The 23,759-nt window shown below is 46.3% G+C and overlaps 1 protein-coding gene across 4 annotated transcripts in view; it reads right to left on the bottom strand.

Moving 5' to 3' along the window:
• marchf8 (membrane-associated ring finger (C3HC4) 8) overlaps positions 1-23,759 on the bottom strand; it is a 99,676-nt gene that overhangs the window by 5,601 nt on the left and 70,316 nt on the right. For 3 of the 4 annotated variants that reach the window (XM_063191681.1, XM_063191683.1, XM_063191684.1), the window contains 3 exons: positions 21,082-21,132; positions 13,918-13,997; positions 5,090-5,270 (listed from right to left, as the gene is read on the bottom strand). In XM_063191681.1, coding sequence (XP_063047751.1) covers positions 5,090-5,270; positions 13,918-13,997; positions 21,082-21,132 — 312 coding nt within the window. Of the gene's footprint in view, positions 1-5,089; positions 5,271-12,280; positions 13,265-13,917; positions 13,998-21,081; positions 21,133-23,759 lie in introns of all 4 variants that reach the window. The other variant, XM_063191685.1, reaches the window with a different exon arrangement.

The following is a 23,759-nucleotide window of genomic DNA, read 5'->3' as shown; positions in this document are numbered from 1 at the left end:
AGATACAGATATAGATGGGTGGTTGACGTTTAAGGGCGTAACGCAAAAAAAAAAAAAAAAATTCAAATCCTGAAAAAAATGATGGATAAAAATTGGAAAAAAATAGAAAAAAATAAAGTACTTAGTGGTCTGTGGAATTTCACTTTATTTTTGCCATTTTTGGGAAAATGTGTCCTGCATCAACACATAGCATAGGCATGTCACACCGCAGGAAAATGGAGTCACACCACAGGGAATTCACTGCATTATGGCCATTTTAATCCTTTTGTATACATGACTGACATCTGAGCTCATGCTAACTTGATAATGATATTGTGTTTAATCTTAATATGTGTTTTCATTAATAAAAAAAAAACGTTTTTTTTCCTCCTATAAGAGTCACACCACAGGACACCATAAAATCAACCTAAGCATTGCGTGACAGAAAGATTGCAATATGAAGACATATTAAGAGGTTAAGAGTCACCTTAAACTTCCACAGCACTCTCCAATAACTGAGGTACTGACTGGTTAGGAGCCAGTCTTTAAGACCCTTGTAGTTGGCCTTGCAGCTGCCCATTCACAAACATTGACATACATGTCACCCCACAGGACGCAATTTGTGTTACGAAATTTAACTTGTAGTTAATATTACTGTCTTGAGTTTTTTTCCACATTCACATATCTTAATCTAAAGTTAAGATTTATGCAATCATGCCAAATGCTTCATACATTATTCAAAATGTTGTTGGTTAATTTATATATATATTATTATATATTGTTTCATTAATGTTACAGTCACACCGCAGGAAATTTGACATATAAACCTTTACATAAATCTTAACAAAAATGTTTCTTCTCATCTAAGACTAATATGAAACATAATGTACCACATCTTCTTTCATTGACATTTGCTTTTTAAAGGAAAATAACAGTTTTGTAGGTTTTTAACCAATGTTACGAAAAAACAAGGCGTCACGTCTCCCACCCAGATACAGATACAGATATAGATACAGATACAGATATAGATACAGATACAGATACTGTACAGGCAGAATCGTTTTGCTCAGAGACAAATGCTGCACTGCAGTGGCCTCTCCCACTGTGCAACATACACTTGCACTTTCACTCACTCACTCACTCTCACAGACACGCACGCACGCACGCACGCACGCACGCACGCACGCACGCACGCACGCACGCACGCACGCACGCACACACCCACCCACAAAAACACAAACCCGCACGCGCGCGCACACACACACACACAAAAACACAAACCCACGCACGCACGCACACACGCGCACACACACACACACACACACACACACACACACACACACAGCCTTTTCTTCTCCTGCTGTGAACGATTAACAGACAGACACAAACACTCCTTATGCATGCAAACATTCACCTGCAGGTCCCATCACTTGAAAATAAACAACACACACACATGCACACACACTGAAGTCACATTTCAGTCTCTGACTTCATACACACTCACTCACACACACACACACACACACACACACACACACACACACACACACACACACACACACACACACACACACACACACACACACACACACACACACACACACACACACAAACACAAACACACACACACACACACACACACAAAAGGATCAATTTGCGTGAAAATTCACAGATTTCCTCCATTATTCATGAACATAAACAACAGAGAAAAAAAACCCCTCGACAACACAAAGTCACAAACAGCACGGCTTGTCACCCACATTGCACACAACTAACAATAAACAGTATGCAAGACACACAGTCCCTCATTTTAAAATTCTGTTTCCAGGACATCAGACAGCAATGCCTATTCCTTTGGCACCAATGTTCATACAGCATGCACATACATACATACACGCGTGTAGCTATAACCTTTGTCTGTGACACCTATGGATGGATATCACTCTCTTTGGTTGAATACAAAGAGACAGGCACAACACAAAAAGAGAGAGAGGGCAGGCTCTCACTGCAGCCGGATGGCCTTTCCCCCCTAAACTGCAGGATAAATATTTGATGCGGATCAGTCAGTGTGATCTTAGAACCAGTGGTGGCTCTTCAACTATTTATAGGCTGTAACTCGGTAAGTCCCATGCAAGACCACCCCCCACCAACACCACACAACCACCATCATGAGACAGAATTTATGTAGTCATCATTCACCCCACTCCCAACTCTCATCAGTCTAACACCCCCCTCCCCCCATCAGTCCCCCACCCCAACCTAGAAGTGCATCATCCTATCAGTTGCTGCAGCTCAGCAGAAAAGCCAGTTCACAGCAAATTGAGCAGTGTTGATTGAACATTTGGATAGTAAAAACAGCGCTTTAGTGTTAAATTAAATTCAATATGTGTTGAATTGAATGTACACTGTACACTTCCTGTGTTCATTTCGCCGGATGGAGAATTGTATTCTTATTAGTAGACATATGTGTTTGCGTGTGTAATGGAAAAAATCCATTAAGGGCAAACAAACTAATCTCCAAGCCCTGGCATTTTCAGTGGTGGCCTCAATTCACCAAAGAAAATGGCTTTTTTTACTGTGAACTTACTGATTGAGTCGACAAGACACGCTCTTTTCCATCTCAGCTTCGTAGGTATTTCGAGCACGCCAGAGATGAAAGTTCCTGCCATTGATTGGATAAATGGATTTCATCCCATGAATTATCGCCCGCGGACGACAAAGAGAGAGGGGTTGAGTGTGGTGGGCCGTGGGGGTGTAGTAGGGTGGGGTGGGGGCTGCAGCACACCCAGGTGGGCCGACAGACGGCAAGAGGACTGTGTGCATGATGACATAGTGAGCACCTGTGTGTGTGTGTGTGTGTGTGTGTGTGTGTGTGTGTGTGTGTGGTGCTCCAGACACTGTCCGTTACATCCCCCTGACGGCCGGTTAGTCTGCTGCCGCTTCAGTCTGAATAATTGATCATATGGAGGACAGCTAATAGCAGAAGGCAAACGGACGACTATATGTAACACACACAGACACAGACCTGCAGACAGACAGACAGACAGACAGACAGACAGACAGACAGACAGACAGACAGACAGACAGACAGACACACACACACACACACACACACACACACACACACACACCTGCAATTATCCACATATACATACTGAAATGGACTAAGTGAGAGAGAGAGAGAGAGTTGTTGTAAAATATTGTAGTAGTAAAATGTTGGGTCCTCCTATTATAAATAAAAACACTAGTGCTCTTGAAGGGCCCTCTATCAGTGGTTGTCCAATAAAATAATCCTAACTCTCCACACCCCCACCCTTGGCACTGCCTCTGGACAGACAGGCATGAAATACTGGAACATAGCAGGGCCCATAAACCTCTGCAGCACCGTGAGATTGAAGCACAGAAGGACTGAGCCACAAATAAATACTTCCATCAGGAGAGCCACTGTCTTAAAAAAGACCTATGAGTGTGCTGTAGTGTAGCATGCTAATTCACCTGACTATATATTGTACAGGCTACATATCATTGACCATGGTGACCCAGGTTCGAATCCCGCCTGGGTCATTTCCCAACCCTACCCTTCCTCTCTCCCCCTTGTTTCCTGTCTGATCTTCACTATCCAATGAAATAAAAGAAAAAGAAAAAACAGACGGCCTGCCGTATGATCCTGAAGACATATATGTGAAGGCCTGGGGTGCATAAACTAACCAATAATATTTCCTTCTACATGCGCCTCTATGGACCAGGTCTTCCTCACTCCTCTAAGGGTGATATTGATTATTGAGAAAAGGGTCAAATGGCTGGCTACCATTAACCCGCGCTGACAGCTGGGCCCTGGGATCCTTCACACCTGATTGGCTGGGGCCACAGTCAGCACGGGACCCTGCAGCAGTAAACATGCAGTTCATTAAGAGATGGACTCTGGGAGGGACGGTGAGAGCCCATCACAGAGAGGTATCCTCGGAGGACGACCCAGTGAAGAAAGTCAGAAGATTAGCCGAATAAAAAAGGCCAACCCTACCGAAAGAATGTGTTTTTTTTCCTGAAGGGTTGGTCTAGCCTCGCACCACAGGGGATAATCGTAGCTAGGCCATGGATCTGACCTGGCTCTGTCCTCTATGTACAACGCACTGTCTAGTTTTCAATCTGTGTAGTGGGTCACAGGAGCGAGCTTAGCACAATGACAATGCAGCTGGAACACCAAGCGTTGGTTCGACTTCTTTGCCTATGGTGCGAGCCCAGACCATATGTACAAAGTGTTATTGTCCAGCTTGCTAGGACACCCGAAGCTGCCTGCCTGCACATAAATCACTCTGAACTAGCATTCAAAGACATACACCCACCTGAAAACCTCACATAATGAAAAGGCAAAATATACGCTCTACATTCTGAACTCCCATTCAAGGAAACACACACACTTGAAAAGCAACCTAATAAGGGAAATTAAATTCGGAGGAAAAAAACACCCTTAATGGCTCAATTATATATTTTTCTTTTAATTAAATAGCATTGCCCACTATGACAAATTGCACCTTTTTGGTTTGGATGAAAGTCATTGACGGTTCCTTTGTAGTGGAGAAAATTGAAATGAGTCATACCATATAAAAGCCAAAAAAGAACAAAGCTGGAACAGACGAGGAGAGCAGACTGACCTTTTCAACAACCTGAAGCGAGTTGGAGATACTGAAAGGTGCAGTGTGTGTGTATGAAAGTGAGAGCCCATTTGCGTGTGTGTATAGTGGGTGGAGGTGATGTTGTGCGCGTGTATATTATAGATATCTAAATCTGTGTGACTGTTAACTTGTCTGGTTTCAAATGTATATGTATGATTTGCTGTTTATAGTCACCATTGCATTGGTGGATAATATGAATGAAACTGTCTCTGTGTTTGCCTCAGTGTGTGTGTGTGTGTGTGCGTGTGTGCGTGTGTGTGTGTGCGAGCGTGTGTCCACATGTGTGTGTGTGTGTGTGTGTGTGTGTGTGTGTGTGTGTGTGTGTGTGTGTGTGTGTGTGTGTGTGTGTGTGTGTGTGTGTGTGTGCGCGTGTGTGTGTGTGTGTGTGTGTGTGCGTGTGTGTGTGTTGTAATGCATCCAACAGCGTGCATCAATACCTTGCGCAGGGGCTTGAGTTTGGTCTCCATGATGAACTCGTACTTGCAGAGTTCACAGCAGCGCGTGTCCGAGCTCTTGATCCACTGCTGCAGGCAGGTCTGGTGCACGAAGCGCAGGCTGCCCGTGCAGTGGCACGGCGTGATCAGGGGACTCTCATCGTCACCCTCGCAGTGACAGATCCTACACACACACACACACACACACACATACGCACAAGCGCGCCCATACACACACGCACGCACGCACACGCACACGCACACACGCACATACACACACGCACACACACACACACACACACACACACACACACACACACACACACACACACACACACACACACACACACACACACACACACACACACACACACACACACACACACACACACACACACACAGAAAGAGTCAAGCTTTTGACAGGTTGACATTGGCTGAAAAGGGTCTTTTGAGTAGAAAAATATCCTATATACATTGGGAGACTGACAGACACACAAATAGGAAGTCCGTGTCATTTTGTCAGCTATTCACCACGTACCAAAAACACACAAGCTTGTACAAATAACACTACACAACAGCCAGGAAATGTTAGGCAGCAAATGGAGGGAGGTACATAATACAAAAAATGCATTTACAAAGACGACACTGACAACTGTCTCACTACCCACCACAACCCTGCGGATCTGGAGTGTAATTTTAAGGGGGTTGGGGTGGAATTCATTTACAGATAAGATTGGCAAGTAATGTTTAACTTTGATAAGCAGAGGAGAAAATCGATACAGAAAGGCCTTTGTTGTTGGTGTGTAATTCTTTCTTCCCCCCCCACAGGTGCTGTGTGTGTTTGGAGATGTGACATGTGTTTAACCAGGAGAGGCTTTACAGAGCACACACTGTCCAAAGTAAAGGGACTTGTTTTTTTTTCTCGCTTTGTAGTCGGGCATGTCTGAGGATGCCACCACAGACAGGGAGGAGGAGGAGGAGGTGGGTAGGAGAATGGGGGGTGGAGGCGGAGGAGGGGGTGTAACCTTCCCCTGTGCCCTCACGTCTGGTCAAGCAGAGCAAATTCTGATTAGACCGGATGGAGCCAGGGCGCACTGAATCAACAACGCCTGCCCACCTCTCTCTCCCCCTCTGTCTCTCTGTCTCTCTGTCTCTCTGTCTCTCTGTCTCTCTCTCTGCTGCTGCTGCTGCTGCTGTGTGTTGAGGCCTTGGGTTTTTAAGGTGGCGGGCGGCATCGATCGTGCCATCATTATACAGATTGTGTACAATGGTCCCTTTCACAGCCTCTAAATCATATCCGCAGGGCCACCGACAGCTTTGGCAAGGCCCAGGAAAACGCAATGAAAGCCCCCAAACCCCACCCCCCAACCAATATACACATATGATTTAATGAGGTCCCAATTCTGGGCCTCATCCGCCCCTGGGCCCAGGACAACCTTTTGGCCCAACCTTTACCCCCCACAACCACCCGCCCCCTCAGCCCCCAGTTGGCTGCCCTGCATATCAGTGGCAGAAGCTGGCACTCCATACAACACCAATGACAAGAGCCATTTGTCAGGGTGGATGGGATGGAAAACAGAGATAAGACACAGATGGCTAAAATGTAGACGTAGAGAGAGAGAGAGAGAGGAAGAGAGAGAATGTGTGACAACATGAAATGTGGCAGAGAGAGGAAAGCAAGAGGGTGAAGGAAGTGGGGTGTACACTTGAGCTTAGCAAAACACCATCAAAAAATAGAAACACAGATATTGATAAAATTTATGCAGTGAATACCAAAGTCCGGATACGGACCCAAATGCCATCCCATCCGGACCCGAAAATACCGTAAATTGTTAAAATATTTTTTATTTTGACGGGAGAAGTCATTTTAAGCCGGAGCGTTACTTTGTTCCCTATATGACAGAACTGTGCTGCAGCACTGCACTGAGCAAGGATTGGAAGCTACAAACCAATCACGTGTAAGTCATACTACACATGCACGCACACACGCACACACACACACTGGGAGAACTGATATGAGTGAAATTCAAAACGTGTGAAAAAAGAACGGTGGAGGGGAGGCTCTTTCTAAGGAAGCCGTTGATGGAGTTGAGACACAGTTGTGTGGCCTGAATTCCACTTTCACATCTCTCAATTTTAGGGAAATGCTGACTATGCCTGAGCAGTAAACACACTCAGAACAACGGACAACATGAAAAAGGCACATCAAAGAATAAAATGAAAACCATGCAAATGGTTCTTATGAAATGTCAATGGCAAAAGGAAGTACCGCATTGATGATCGTATATGTAAACACGATACCAGAAAGGAGAGGACCCGGGTTCAATTCTGGCCCGTGGTCATTTCCCGATCCTACCCTGTCTCTCTCTCCCACACCTTTCCTTTCACACGCACAAACTGTCCTGGCTGAATAAACATAAGGAACTTCATATTCTATTTCAGGCTTAGCTTTGCTATTCCAGTTAGCCAAAAAGTATTGTTCACCTTGGTACACACAAATTTGGCCGTGTGAAACGTCCATCAAATGACTGTGAACAAACAAGCAGGATGGTATTCAGGCCCTACTGATTCATTCAAGGTTTGATGAGATTAAACGACACTGTTAAGAAAAAAAAACGTTAAAAAAATAGCCGCCACCTGTTTATCTCCTACTAGATATGTCTGTCTTTTCCATGGCCTGTGTCAAAGCTTCATTTAAGACAGCTTATTCCAGGAAAGCAGAGATACGGTATGTCAGGCCTTTTCACATCTACGATAGTAACTATGAAGATAACTAGGCCTGCAACTATGTAAACATCATTATAACTCCAGTCCTATGAAATAATATCAGCCAATCAGATTTCAGTAGAGTGTACTGTACGACATAGACGTCATGCCTTCTGCTGGTGGGTGATCATGAGACACAGGTGGTATTATGGCCCAGTGTGAACAGAGATGTCTTTATAGTCATAGTTATCGTTAGTTACTGTTGTAGATGTGAACAGGCGTTTAGAGTAGCACTTTTAACCTTGAGATGCCCTTATCTTCATACATGCCCTATGGCTACCAGTTCCTTCTTCAAATGCTCCCAACATGCACCTCTGATCCGTTTTCCGCCAGACGTCTGATAAACACAGCCATACATTTGCATCAAAAGGATAAAAATGTCTATACTTGCTTATTTTTTTGCCTGGCAGATTTATTTTGTAGAGATGGCCTTCAAAGCGCCTGAAGAAGGAGAAGAGCCGAGTTCATAGAAACTCACTGAGCTGAGCAATGTTCAATGGGTCTGTTATCTGACAATATCTGGCTGAGAGACAACTACCAGTGCAGCGCCAAATAAACTCTGTGAACATGTTCAATTAGCTGTTGAACAAAAAAAAAACTGTGCGCATGAAGCATTATGTTTTTTTTTAATTCTTAAGAAAAACATCTGAAATTTTTATGAGCTATCTGTCTTTACAACACCACCATTGTTCCGCGTACAAGCACAGAGGGGATTGTGAATTCAACAAGGCGTTTTGTTCTCCCTCCTCTGCTTCCTCTGCCAGGCCCTGTACAACAACAGCAGCAGCAGTAGCCCATTAGAACGTCACAAGCTCATCACAGACTCCCAGATCCAGGCAGATTACGGGGATGAAATCCAATTAGCACCTTTAAAAAGGCTCTGTTCTCTGCTGCCCCCACCACTCAGGTGGCTAACCCTGGCATGACATCTGTAATGTACTGTAACTGTCATGCCCTGTAGTAGTAGCAAATCTGGGGTGAGTTTCTCGATTGGGTAGTTGTTAGCCAGTTGGCAACTTGGGCAGTTGCCAATGGGAAATTGCATTGCAAACAACAAAGTAGCTAACACAGTTAGTAACTATGAGAGAAATGCACCCCTGTGCTGGTGAGCCAAACGGTTCACTCTAATGGCTACTAGGACATCGACTTCCGGAGTTGAATCAAGGCATGACATATCAATTTAACTTGACAGGCAAACAAATAAACTAGTGTGATGTAGCAGTTTACTAAATGCAAATCTTCAATAAATTGGCACAATAATTAAGCCCAGTAAAATATGTAATTATTTCAATCGCATGCACTAATTACACAGGTCAATTTTGTATGTCTGGAACACTGTTGCTTCAGAGTGCACCCAGGTTACCTACCACAGGTAACCACAGGTTCTATCACTCACCAATTCAAAACACTAACCAATGTGCTAGATACACTTTGCCTCACACACTTCTGGCGGATTGTGCCACCCACACATACACACACAGATGTGTGATTGCTGAGAAGCACATATATAAGTCTTCAGCTACCCTTCCAGTCCACCCCCTCCACCTCCACTTCAGCCCTGGGCATCCCTCCAACTTGCTGACCTGAGAAGCCTCGTCGAGGGCTCGCCACGGCCGGGCCCTCTGGAGCGCACTCTGGAGCGCACAACATCTCAGGGCTATTTTTAAGGCTGTAATCTCTGCTGCGCTCTCTTGAGCTCCCTGCAACTCGACTATTTCCAGAGCACGTGCCTTTGGTGAGGTGGTGCATGTGTTTGTAGGTGTGTGCGCGTGCGTGTGCGCGTGTGTGTGTGAGAGAGAGAGAGGTGAGGTGGTGCATGTGTTTGTAGGTGTGTGCGTGTGTGTGTGTGAGAGAGAGAGAGAGAGAGAGAGAGAGAGAGAGAGAGAGAGAGAGAGAGAGAGAGAGAGAGAGAGAGAGAGAGAGAGAGAGCTTCCAGGGAGGACATGTGGAAACTAGAAGCTGCGCCTGAGCACAAGCTGTAAACATAATCAGCTGGCGCCACAGTAAGTGCGTGCGCACATCCAGACTCCAGGGGGCCCTGCACTCCTGAAATATGAATAGTTGGTGGAGGCTGGGTGTTTTATTAGCAGGATGGTGCCTTAATACGCCTCAGATGGCACATTCAGGCTGACTGAGAACTGTGCCGGTGCCCGTTCCCGCTCCTAATCGCGAACCGGGCATCGTGTTCACGCCACGGATCTTAGCGTTCACAACCTGGAAAGTTGGTTTGCAATGCGAATCTCAAAATACTTGCTTTTTCTCTGTGAACCATGACAACAACCTGGCCGTCAGCAGGTTCATCCTGGTAACACAGTCACGTGCGGAAAAAGTTCAGAGCCTCGTAAGAACATGGGCAGTTCGCAGATAAGTACCGAAAGTATCAGGTGCGGGCACCGGCACTGGCTCCGTTCGGGTTGGCCTGAAAACCACCAGAGAGATTACACATTCTTAGCTGGGAAACTGATCTCGAGGCATCCAAGGCTTCTGACTCTGATTCTGGCAAGGCGTATGAGGTAGCCCCCTGACGCACGGTACAAGTTTGCTAGTGCATCACTCAATTAAATTGAATGAGCGAGGAGCGCAGATATGTCTCAGGAAATAACGAGGGCTCGTAAACAAAACACAGCTCTAAAAATAACAAGACAAGATGACAAATTAGTTAATGCAGTGAAGTAGCTCTTCAATCTGATTTCGGATGAGTGAATAATTAGATCAATTAGACATTGATCAAGTTTATTGACTGACTGACTGAATGAATGAATGAATGAATGAATGAATGAATGAATGAATGAATGAATGAATGAATGAATGAATGAATGAATGAATGAATTAATCTAACCAGGACATTTATCTATGAATCTGGATAGCAGAACCAATATCTTGTTGATCTTGAGCCTGGTAGTGTACTGTTGCTAGTAGTGTACTATAGAGGGGCGTACCAGCAAATTTTGGGTCCTATGTGCAATCAGCTCCAATTGACCCCCACCCCCAGCCATACATGATTCTAGCACGTAAATCGCACTGTGTTTGGGCCCCCTTTTTACATGGGGCCCTGGTAACTCAGTCACACTTTACCCCCCTGAACGACACTCCTGACTGTACAGGGCACAGAGCCCCATCCACATCACCATCAGTCTTGGGTAGTCATGGGTGAGCGGTTAGGGCGTCAGACTTGCATCCCAGAGGTTGCCGGTTCGACTCCCGACCCGCCAGGTCGGTGGGGGGAGTAATCAACCAGTGCTCTCCCCCATCCTCCTCCATGACTGAGGTACCCTGAGCATGGTACCGTCCCACCGCACTGCTCCCCATGCGGCGCCACTGAGGGCTGCCCCCTTGCACGGGTGAGGTATAAAATGCAATTTCGTTGTGTGCAGTGTTCACTTGTGTGCTGTGGAGTGCTGTGTCACAATGACAATGGGAGTTGGAGTTTCCCAATGGGCTTTCACTTTCACTTTCAGTCTCATCCACTGCCATGCTGCCAAGGATAGCCAAAGGAAGGCAGATGGAGCACAGAGACAGAGCCATGCAACAACACCAGCAGTCAACACTTTCATCTCTCTCGGACTCCAAGTGCCAACTGCTTGCTGGAAGAATGCCATATACAAGGACACACTTTTTTTGTGCACACATTTTTTACTTTTGCACACACACGGGTGCATGCACACATGCACGCATGCAAGCACTCATGCCTGCGCGCACATATACACACATAAGTACGCACACGCACACATGCACGCACGCACGCACACACACACGCACGCACACGTACACGCACACGCACACACACACTATATATGCACACACACAAAAAACTTGCTCACTGATGAATAAAAGTGTAAGCCTGCATCGGAGCAGCAGATACAGGTGGGTAGGGTAGAGAGAACAGATGGGAGGGAGCCTGTGCCTTCCTGTCACCATGGTGAGTGGCTTCTGTGCCGTGCCGTGCTGTGAGCTATGTGCTCCGCAGCTGATGGATGAGCCTCAATCAAATGGCACTCAGGAAGACAAGTGTAGCAAAGCCTAAACCTTGACACGCGCATCCTTCACACAGACACCAGTCACTCTTTCACACGCCAGGCATCCGTCTCTTGGTGACAGTTAAGAAAAAAGGTGGGGCAACATTAGGGGAGACTGTCCTATGCACTACGTCATACAGGCTTGAACTAGCTTCTCCAGGGCTGCAGCTCACTCCCAGTCCTACTGTGGTTAAGCAGCGGAGGAGGAGGGGAGGAGGAGAGGCGGGAGGATGGTACAGGGAGATCTAACCTGAGAACCAATCCACAGGGGAGGTACAGTTAGGTTAGCAGTTGTGGGTAGTCGAGGGAAGGAAGCCGAGGATGGGCTGGGCTGGGCTGGACTGGTTGGGCTGGGCTGGGCTGGGCAGATTGGAACGGACTAGGAGCAGGAAGCGTGTCCTACAGGACCCACCTGCAGCAATCACCCGATAGAGAGAAGGGCGACAGCGGGACCGTTTTTTCCGACATGGGCGAGGGGCAGGGGTCCAAGTCGCTGTCGCCCTCCAGCGAGCACAGCGGGGCGTGAAGCCTCTCCAGCTTCGACTGCCAGTGCTGCTGCTGCTGATGTGCGGTGGCTGGGTTCAGCGGCCTCTCCACGCCCTCCTCTTCCTCAAACACCTCGTCCTCGCCCACCTCCCCTTCCCCCTCCTCCTCCTCCTCCTCGGTGCAGAAGGACTCGGTGCCCTCCAGGAGGGCGCTGGCCGACTTGGTGATCTGCAGGCGGGAGGCCAGGCTGCTGCTGAGCTCCGAGGTGCAGTGCTGCAGGCTGCCGGCCGTGGGCGACTGGCTGAAGGGGAAGAAGAAGCGCAGCAGGTTGCTGGAGCCCTTCTGCTGCGGGTCCTGGAGGGGCGGCAGCAGGGGCACGGGGACCGGGGGCGCCGAGAGAATCTGCTCCGGGGGCAGCTGGCCGCCCACGAACTTGTAGTTGGTGGAGAAGGACGGCGAGGCGAAGGGGAAGAGGGACGGCGGTAACGGCGGTTTGCCAACGCCGGCGGGACAGGCTTTCCCGTGGCTGTGGCTGTGGCTGTGGCGGTCGGGCTCGGCCGGGGCGTCCAGGTCGGTGGCCAGCTCGCTGTCCGAGCAGGTGCGGTCGATGAAGTGCAGCCCGCTGCACAGGGTGTCCATCTTCTGGCCCATGTCGTTGAGCGAGCGCGAGAACTTGAGCATGCCGCCGTCGTCCCGCCGGATGTTCACGGGGGCCCTGAGCAGGGAGAGCCACTCGGCGCCGAAGGCGGCCCGCGGGGGCTTGGGCTTGACGGGCGAGTCGGGCGGGAAGAAGGTGGTGGTGGTCACGCTCTGGGGCGAGCCGGCGCTCTTGCCGTTCGAGTTGAGCACCACCACGGTGGTTTGCAAGGGCTTCTGGGAAGCCTGATCATGTGCCACGGTGATAGTAGGACTAGGCAGGTGTGAACAGAGTGATGGTTGAAAATGGACGCAGGTAAAATAATAATAATTGAAAAAAAAAACGGATGTAAAGGGAAAAGAGAAGAGAAAGGGTGGGAAGAGAGAACAGAGAAGACAATGAAACACAAAAAAAAGCATGCAGTGGTGACAGACAAACAAAACAGAAGGACACACACAGAAGGTGCAGAAAAAAAGGACAGAGAAAGATTTCAAGAGGATCATGGTGGCCAAAGAGGGGAGTGAGCGCAGCCTCCATGCCTTACGGCGGGGAGCCATCGCCCCAGCTGCCTGCAAGATGTGAGCAGGGTTGCCAGATGAGGCTGATGATTTCCAGCCCAAAAAATGCTCAAAACCCGCCTAGAAAGCACAAAATCCGGCCCAATTCTATTGATTTCTTTTGCAAAAATTGTGCGTTTTTTTCTGCTAAATGCCATTTTTACCCGCACACGGCCATCCTAAGCAGCCTAATTGGGCGGGAAACAGCCCAATCTGGCAACACTGGGAGTGAGACCTGGAACTCAACAGAAGGGGCTCCGTCTCGGCTCATCTGGGCAAGTCTGGGCATGTTCACACTGGCCCGCCCAGCTAGCGCTCGGTGTTACTGTTAACATGGCAACAGAGACATAAGGAGTTTGAGAGGCATACCTGCAGATGTCCTGGCTGGAGGGGGTGACTGAGGTCCGGGAGAAAGTGCTCGGGGCATTAACCGACGTTGGACTCCCCGCCTGGATAAGGAGGGCGAGAGAGAAAGGAGAGAGAGAGAGAGAGAGAGAGAGAGAGAGAGAGAGAGGATAGAGAGAGAGAGAGAGCGTGAGATAGAGAGAGAGATAGAGAGAGAGAGGGGGAGAGAGAAAGAAAGAAAGAAAGAAAGAAAGAAAGAAAGAAAGAAAGAAAGAAAGAAAGAAAGAAAGAAAGAAAGAAAGGGGAAAAGAGATGCATTTTTATTGTTTTATTCCTTCACTTAAACATGACAAGTTACTCTGCCACCTTGATATTATTTTGTCCTCTGACTGCAATTACACAGGTAGCAGACAATGACTGCAATCGGCCATTTAAGCCCGGCACTAATTGCCTATCGATTTCATCTCTAACTAACGAAAGAATTTACAGCCCTGGGCTGGCTCGCTCGGATCAATATATCGAATTAAGTGTGCAGAACAGCATTCTTACCAAGCGCAAATATATTCATGCACTTACACAAAGCTTTTTGTTTGTTTAGTTGTAAAAATCAGACAGTATCATACATATGCAAAAAATAAGATAATCCATCAAATAAGAGCTGTAAATATACAATTGTTTTGTTATTTGTTTTTGCTTGCTGGTAATGAAAATCAGACAGTGGTGTCAACAGGGGACTGGTGATGAATAAAATCAAAGGGAAAAAACAGCACTGAGTTGCCCGGAACGGGAAGACTGATCACATAAATAGTATCCTATATTTAGTCATCCCCGATGCCTGGATGTGAAGCAGGCAGGGGCTCTCAGAGGACAGGGAGGCTGGTCCAACGCCAACATCAAATTTACCTCTGGCACCAGTCTTCATCTCGCAGTGCAGTGCCACAGTTAAAAATACACCCTCGTCCTCAGTAAGAATCACTACTCTATGTTAAAAAGAGGGGGATGAGCTTTCTTGCATCATATGGGTAGGCTATGTGTGAAAGCACGTGGAGTGAGGAGATGCTGTACTGGGGTTTGAGTTGAGTGGGTGGGAGACAGTTGTGGTGTCTGTGGCTGAAATTCTGCTCAAATCTACGTCTGACTGGTTAAGGAGGAAAACCAATGTGTATGTGGTGTGTGTGTTGTGCCTTTAGTCATCTCTCTCTCTCTCTCTCTCTCTCTCTCTCTCTCTCTCTCTCTCTCCACTATGTTTTGCCATGGATCCCTAAGACCACTGCTGTCACACCCAACTCGCTGTGACCCATCCCCTCCCATTCCGAGTACTCTAATGCCATGTATGTATCATATGGCATTACTAAAGTTCAGCGCTGACACGGCTGCAACCTTTCCAATGTTCAAACCAGACGTCTGGCATTTTTGCAAGCAGGAGTGTGACGCTCTTTTGCGTAGGGCTAATCTGTGACCTCGGTCATCACCCCACAAGAACTAGTACATGTTGAACCTAACGAAAATGTTGGCACCATTACCTGTATTACGACGTAAATGGTCAGGTAAACTATTTGTATACTGAACTCCCTTGTGTACTCACGATAAGATTACATTAACAGACGATTCAAGTCCTGTGCATATCGAAAATTACACTAGGGCTGAACACTGGCAGGCTAAACTAAACTAAAACACATGTTGAGATGTGTATTTTGGGCTTACATTTCAAGGTTTACCTGTCCAAGCCTGGATCAAGTCCAGCTCAAATCTTGACTATGAGCCATGCCATTCATGTATCCTTCTCAGATGAACCAAGAGGTAGATTGGTTGACTATTGCCCTATGTTACCCACATAATGTGTAACAATATGTGTAGCATAAAACCCTACAATGTGTGGCCTATTTCATCACCAGCCTCAGTAAAGAGCATCATAAATGGAGTGCAGCAATGAAGCTATGTTTTGTTATGGATTGCCTTAGGACAGATGAACAGATGAAATTTAGCAACTGTGCTAACTCAGGCATATTTACATTGATGTTTTTAAGCTGATGTATTGATTCATATGCATTGTCCTAATCAAATAAACGAATGAATGAATGAATGAATGAATGAATGAATGAATGAATGAATGAATGACTGACTGACTGACTGACTGACTGACTGAATGAATGAATGAATGAATGAATGAATGAATGAATGAATGAATGAATGAATGAATGAATGAATGAATATGTATGGCACTATGTAGCCTCAGTGTTGAAGCATGCAGATCTCTGTGGCACTGCAGCAGGCTAGTGTGGCAGCGGGTGTGGCACAGGCATGGCAGGCTCCCAGAGTTCTAAAGTGGTGGGCTGTTGGGCTGTTGAACTAATAAGTGCAGCAGCTCCCAAGCGCAGCAGGTGTTCTCTCTGACCCGATAGCAGCAGCGGCAGCAGCAGCATGCTGCACTGCAGGCCAACACCGAATTACGCGCTCCAGAAACTCCCCGCATCATTAGCATCGACTGCCATGAATAAGACCAGCAGCACTACAGTATGAACACAGCCATCAAAAGCCTTACAAAAACACACCATTATGCAGAGAGAAAGCGTGATGATCTTAGGAATATTCTAGTGGATCCTCTTCTTTTAAACTTCACTCTCTGGTTTAACCCTGAGTTTTGTAAGTATCCAGCCTTTGAGATATTCAAGAGTCAACAAAAAAGCAAAAGACAGCGAATCAATACAGTATTTAACCACTAATGGCTCATAATGGTCATATCTTTGTTATCTCATCAAGATGCATTAGCACGCTAACCGGCAGGAGCTAAACCCTGCCATAATATCATAATGGCAGAATGAATGGAGGATGACAAGTGAGTCACTGTAGCACAAGGTAAAGCAATAGGTCGGCTATTGGCGTGCACCCCAAATGTGACAGATGCTGTTATGAATTCCTGCGTATATGCTAATTCAGAATTAACACAAGCCTTTATTTTTTCAGTCTACAGAGTGACTGGCAGTGCATTTCCAATTAAGGTGATGTATACAACCCTACCTTATGTAAGCATATCTACCCCGTTTCTAGTGGCAACAGGCAGCACAGTAGCAAGTCCATTGGTCAAGATTATTGACAATCGGTAAGCTTAAAGGCTCAAGTCCATCACTGAGGATCTATATGCCGTCTACTTGTACTGGCTATGTTTATTTAACCCTTAAATATAATCAATTCAGATGAAGAGGTCAGTAGGAGTTTGCTTTATCAGTCAGTCATGGCTTTGGTAGTACACACATTCTCACAAAATTTACATTAACAAACCTCACATGGGCAAACCTGAGCTTTAATGCTCAATGATCTGCTGGCTGGTGACTCATACTATGAAATGGCTCGCTGAACACAAGTAAAGGAAATTACTTGCCCGGCTTCACCCTAGCCTGTGCTATAACAAATAAGACAAGTCAGATGACTTTCATGAAACTGCAGTGTTAAACATGGGCGTGGAATGTTTGCAGGATCAATTTGGATCTAAAGTTGTTGATCCTGCACCAGAGGATGACCTAAGCCTTCTGGAATGGCGGGACATCTCTGCATGGAACTGATTTCAGACATCCGCCCTGTGAGGATCCAGAGGGGATTCATCATTATTTCAAAAGGCTTTCACAGAGCATCTAACTAGAAGGAAAATGGAAAAGCAAGAGACATCAAACCAATGCAGTAAATAACTTCTGATGGCTTCTTTCAATGGCAATGCCTTTGCCATCAACACCAGATGCATTAGTAAGCTAACCAACAGGACCTACAACATCCTGCCAGCAGGAGCAGGGCATGTTCCCCAGGGCCCAGGGTCCTCCTGCGTTGGCAGTGGGGGCCCTATTGTGACCTATCAATGTCTTGCCCTGGGGCCCTGTGTGCAATTGTTCCACCACTGCCTGCCAGAACAGCAAAATGCACCTTTGAGAAGTGTTTCCAAACATTTTAACAATCCAGAAGGAAAATGGAAACTCCGCCGATGAGCATAGACAGACCTCAAATGGTTTGTTCTCTGTTATGGTATGGCCCATTTTGTTGCAGTATTTGTCTCAGAATACATATTTGAGAAACGCATGCAGCTCCTGTGTCCAATCTCTGTCCTTCCCATAAGTTCAAACAACATCTTTCAATAACACACAAAATGATTTGTGCTCCATCGCTGCTAGCCTGGCCTTGTCATCCGTAAGCTCCAGTCATTTTCCCTTCACATTGACGTCTGCGCCAGGTCTTTTGGAAGAAGACAACGGGCAATCAATGAACTTGGGAGGGACAAGGGACAGGGGTAGATGATGAAGCATTACACACAAGCAGATAATATGTCATGACCAAATGTAAGTGATTGGGTAAAACAAACTTCAACAGAGTTCACCCCTCCTGTGGTAACTGTTTCTCAATTCCATACCCTCTGTTCGAATTAAATCAGTGCGAGGGTGGCAAGATCAGGATCAAGATAAGACCACATCACCGGCAAAACCTGACTTCAAACACATAGCTACCGGCCTATTTGTAAGGTCCGACAGCCAACATGTCTCAGGACAGGGCCAATTCAAAGTCCCAGGCCTGGTCATCTGTTCAATTCCACCGACATGTGTTGGGGTGGAGGAAGAGAACAGGAGGAGGAGGTGGAGAGGGGCTATTTGCAAGCATCCAGGCTGACAGATGCTGTTTCTGCTCCTGCCTGCCTCTGTCTCTGTCTCTGCCTCTACCTCCCAGTCTCTGCATGCTGCAGTCTCCCAAATAGAGGACACCTTCCTAAAGAATATGCTGTCACATACATTGTGCTTGGCAAGCAGCAAACGATGATCTAGCTACCAGCACCCAGCCTGCAGCAGCAGCAGGCACAAGGTTCGCCCCACCAGCTGTTGGGGGGCTGGTGGCATGCCAAGGACATTCACACTCATCTGCAGGGCAGCCTTTTTCTTTTTCTTTTTCTTGTTCAATCTATGAGGTAAATGTAATACTTTAAAACCGCAAATCAACTCAAGTGTCATCATGCATGGGGGCAAAGGTACAAGAACCCTGAGGAGTGATGAGTCTGACTGGCTAATCTGGAAAAATACAGCACTTGTGGAAGACAGCTCGACAGAAGAGAGATATATAATGAAACATTTGCTTTTCAAGGACCGCGTGATGCTAATGGCCTATTGATCGCATTGTAATAGAATGTACTGAGCAATGTTTTTGATTTAGCGCCTAAGCCCTTACACATGCAGCAGCGTGTGTGTATGCCATCTCAGGGCACAACTGCGGATCTCCACAGCAAGAAAGAGAGAGAGAGAGAGAGAGGTGGGTAAGTGGGAAATTGCTGTGTTGCAACAGTGAATCAAACCAGATTCGAAAGCTTTTTACCCTTGCTACAAAATCGATTTACAGAAGGTTTCATTAATGTTTTTTCCGTGCTTCACACATATGTGCTGTCACTAAAATAAATCCATGGACAGGAAGTGGATGGCAGACGTCCCCTGGCCCCACCTGGCCGAGCGAAGCTGAGCGCGCTGTGCAGAGGAGAGGAGGTGACCCTGACATCTATTAGTGCATGTAATGGGTTTATCTGTTAAGAGGCTCATTCTTACACAGAAGTGCACTAAAGCTGCACTAAGAGCCAGAGATCCAAGCCAGAGTGAAAGTGACTAGCCTGCCTCTGCTCCTCTACCTTCACTTGGCCTGTCCTGATCCTAACCTGAACCCCTGTGTGTCGTCACTGTCTCTCTCTCACACACACAGACTTCTCTCTCTCTCTCTCTCTGTCTCACACACACACACACACCTCTCTCTCTCTCTGTGTCTCTGTCTCGCTCTCTCTCTCTCATACACACACATACACTCTTGCTCTCTCTCTCACTCACTCACTCACTCACTCACTCACTCACACACTCACTCACTCACACACTCACTCACTCACTCACTCACTCACTCACTCACTCACTCACTCACTCACTCACTCACTCACTCACTCACTCACTCACTCACTCACTCACTCACTCACTCACTCACTCACACACACACACACACACACACACACACACACACACACACACACACACACACACACACACACACACACACACACACACACACACACACACACACACACACACACACACACAACTCTCTCACACACATATAGTCTCTCGCTCCCGCTCTCGCTCTCTCACACACGCATGCACACACGCACGCACGCAGCCACGCACGCGCACACACACACATATCCCTTTTAAACTGTAAACCAGATCATCGCCATCAAAGAAAGCAGATGGAGGGGGGAGTCAGAGGGAGGACACTGACATGGAACACACTGAGGCAGTGTGAGTAAGCACTTCTTTGAGACGGGTTAAATTCCTCTGTGGTTTCCGAGTGGCTTTACCGGGCACGCAAGCTCTTGAGAATGTGACCCAACATCTGTGAGGAAAGCACCGAACTGCATCTTTAAACAGGAGCCTTTGGACAAAGTATCGGTCAGATTTGTGTATTCCAGAATATCTTTTTTGTCCGCACAGAAGTGGGAAAGCGCAAATGTCCACACTCAGAGGGAGAGGGATTAAGTGTCTCTCACTAAACCATTTAACACCTGAGAATTCCCTAAGAATCTGGTGGGCATTGCAGATCGAGAGAACAAGCAAACAAGCATCCAAACCCCACGGAAAGCCTGGCGGACTAAATCAAAAGGCATGAGTACATAGTTATTTGGGACTATGCAAATGTTTTTCTGTGCAAGACATAACAAACCTACGCCTTGCCTTGCCTTCACAGGTTCCATTGAGTGTAAACTTGCTTCATACGAAAGATTTAAGTTTCTTTATCTGCCATTTCTGGGGGAAAAGGAAAGTTAAAAGACGTGCAGGTGGAGGATAAAAACAGCTCAGGGAATTGCTACCTCAACCTCCACCCCGGGGGGCAAAGATGTTTGCTTTCACTTCATCCCCTCCCTATTTATTATCTTTATTTCTCTCTCTCTCTCTCTCTCTCTCTCTCTCTCTCTCTCTCTCTCTCTCTCTCTCTCTCTCTCTCTCTCTCTCTCTCGTTGTATATCTCCATCCATCCCTCTTTCCCTCTCTATCTTTGTACTCTCACAGCATATTGTGTGTGTTGTGCCTTCAGTCACCTCTCTCTCTCTCTCTCTCTCTCTCTCTCTCTCTCTCTCTCTCTCTCTCAGCAGGCATTGCATGTGTGCAGGCTGAGACATAAGTATTAACATACCTTTGAGATGTTGCTGGACCTGCTTGCAGAATGGCCGAGGGGCTTCTCATTCTAGAGAGGGGAGACAAGATGGAAGGACAGGAGTCAGACCAGCTATTCAACTCACAGCAGAGCGCAAGAACACAGAAACAGGAGAAGGACAAATGATTATTTGCAGATATGTATAAAGTAGAGGTCGAACTACTGTTGCGGGTGTAATTACAACAATAATAGTATGATATGACTTATTTGCAACAATGTATTTTCAATTAGGGATGTACCGAATCCTGATTTTCAAGGTTCTAATGAATACAGAATAAAATTTAGCTGAATTGGAAACCGAATAATACCGAATTCTACTCTGATCATCAAAACCGAAACCAAACCGCATGAACAAGGCTGAATCTGGCCAAATCCAAAACCGAATCTTGGATTTGGTACATCCCTATTTTCAATCTACTAATGTTGTAATAACGTCCATAACAGAAGTTCCACTTCCACTTTATACATCTTTGATTATTTGACTTCATGGCTGGCAGCTCTGTCATTCAATCACACAGTAAATTCAGCGACATTGATTTAACACTTCAATGTTGAGTGCTAGATTCAACTCTCTGTGTGTTAAATAGAAGTAGAATTTACTGTACGGGTGTTACTGCAGGCGAGGCTGAACTCCGAAGACATCACATACACAGATCTTTTGATTGCACACCCCCAACCCAACCAACACAGCACCCCCAGAAGTGTTTTACAATGGGGTTTATCAGTAACTCTGCTGGAGCTATGTTGAAACTTCATGGCTATGAGATATGCTTCCAGCAGTCTGCTGGCACACTAAATGCCACAATGGTATTTGTCTTTGCATAACCGGTGCTGATCTTACAGATCACCGGCGTGTGGGCAAGACGGTTAACATTTAAGGTTAACATTTGCTTAAGTCAGAGTGCATCGGGAACAAAAGTTAACATTTTATTAAACTTGTGCCACTTTTTTTGCAAGAGGGTAACCCGAGGGTTGAATTCTGTGGCCGCTGCACACCAAATGACTTTCAGCTGCTTTAACTGGAAATGAACCAAGACTTAAGAGGAAACACTGACGCACACTCACAGACAAAGACCGAAAACGAAAGAAGAAAGAAAAAAATGCACCACAAGCTTGGATCGCACAGAAAGGACTCCACATTTATCCACCCTGACAAGCAAGAAGTGGGATTAAAGATATCCACAGCTCCTCTCTCTGTCGTCTCTGATGTCTCAAAGCGAATAAAAAGATCAACCAGAGGAAAATAAATTTGCAGAGCAACAACTACTCAGGCTGGCCTAGATGTTTCTGGAAGAAATGACTCCAATTTGTCTGTATGTTTTGAACTCTTAAATCTAAACTCTACTCTACTCCACTTCTCTACTAAACTCTTCTTCACCACACAACGGTTTACATATAGAGCACATAATCAGGGATACTTATGAATAATAAGAAATGATGGCTGACAGAAACATAGGCAAGATGATGTTTAAACATCAGATATGCAATGCTTACTTACGAGATGATGCCCAAGTAATTGTGATTAACATAGTGTGTTTGGCACATTGCATGTGCAGTGTAAGAAAAGTAAACAATATCAGTATCACAAACAACTTAACTCAGGAGACAGCTCAGCAGTAGCTACATTAGGCTAGTCAAAGGATGGTATTCAAAGGCAGTCAGCAGTACTTCATAGGTAGGCCCACACATTTATGCCGGAATTGGTACTCCCATGGAAAGAGTGCCTGCTCTGAATGACACGCTTCCAAATGTGTTGGAGTGGATTCCTCAAATCACGTTATTGTGCATTTTATTCTTAATTGTGTCAAAGCCATATCTCTCTCCTGCAAGAGCCTCTCGACACTCCTGCTGAGTGGGTGTCATATGGTTACGGCCTGTCTGAAAGACAAAAGGTGGGGCAGAGAGAGAGAGAGAGAGAGAGAGAGAGAGAGAGAGAGAGAGAGAGAGAGAGAGAGAGAGAGAGAGAGAGAGAGAAAAGAATGGAGAAATGGAGGGGGAGAGAGATGGGGGGTAGCTCTTCTTCTCTAATTACTACACTGTGTTACTCATGTCTTTAGCTGCTCCAAGTTGCCATGGCAACGCCTGATGGAAGATGGTGCTTCATGTTGCATCTCTCGTATTTTTCTCTGTCTCCTTCTCTTTTCTCACTCGTTCTTTCTGCCACTTTCATTGTCGATCTCGCTCCATCCCTCCCTCTCTGTCTCTCTCTTTCTTTGTACTCTCACTGCATATTGTACTTACACACAGCCAAACATAAAGATGTATAGTATACTGGACACATACACACATGTGACGCACACACACACAGACACACAGACACACACTTAAGAAGAGACAAACACACGCACACACCAAACCACACAGCACAGTGTTAGCCTCATGATGACCACACACAAAATGTAACTCTTTTGATTAAACCCATTAGAAACCTAATGGAATAGGCCCACTACTTGTAAACACAGCACATTTCAATTGGCTCAATCGGTACCCTGCACATAAAATATTCTTTTCACGGCACAGACAAATAATTACATGTCTCTGTTCTTATTTGAAAATCTGGACTTGGCTGAGAGACTCTCCTCCATCTGTCCATTAGGCAAAGTCAAACTTCCAATGCAGCGAAATAATCAAATATGCTTTTCACGCTAATGATCCCA

This window comes from Engraulis encrasicolus, chromosome 24 (assembly GCF_034702125.1).
Source record: "Engraulis encrasicolus isolate BLACKSEA-1 chromosome 24, IST_EnEncr_1.0, whole genome shotgun sequence".
Classification (NCBI taxonomy): domain Eukaryota; kingdom Metazoa; phylum Chordata; class Actinopteri; order Clupeiformes; family Engraulidae; genus Engraulis; species Engraulis encrasicolus.
Note: the sequence above shows the minus strand (reverse complement) of the source record. Positions and strands in the feature narration are given on the sequence as shown.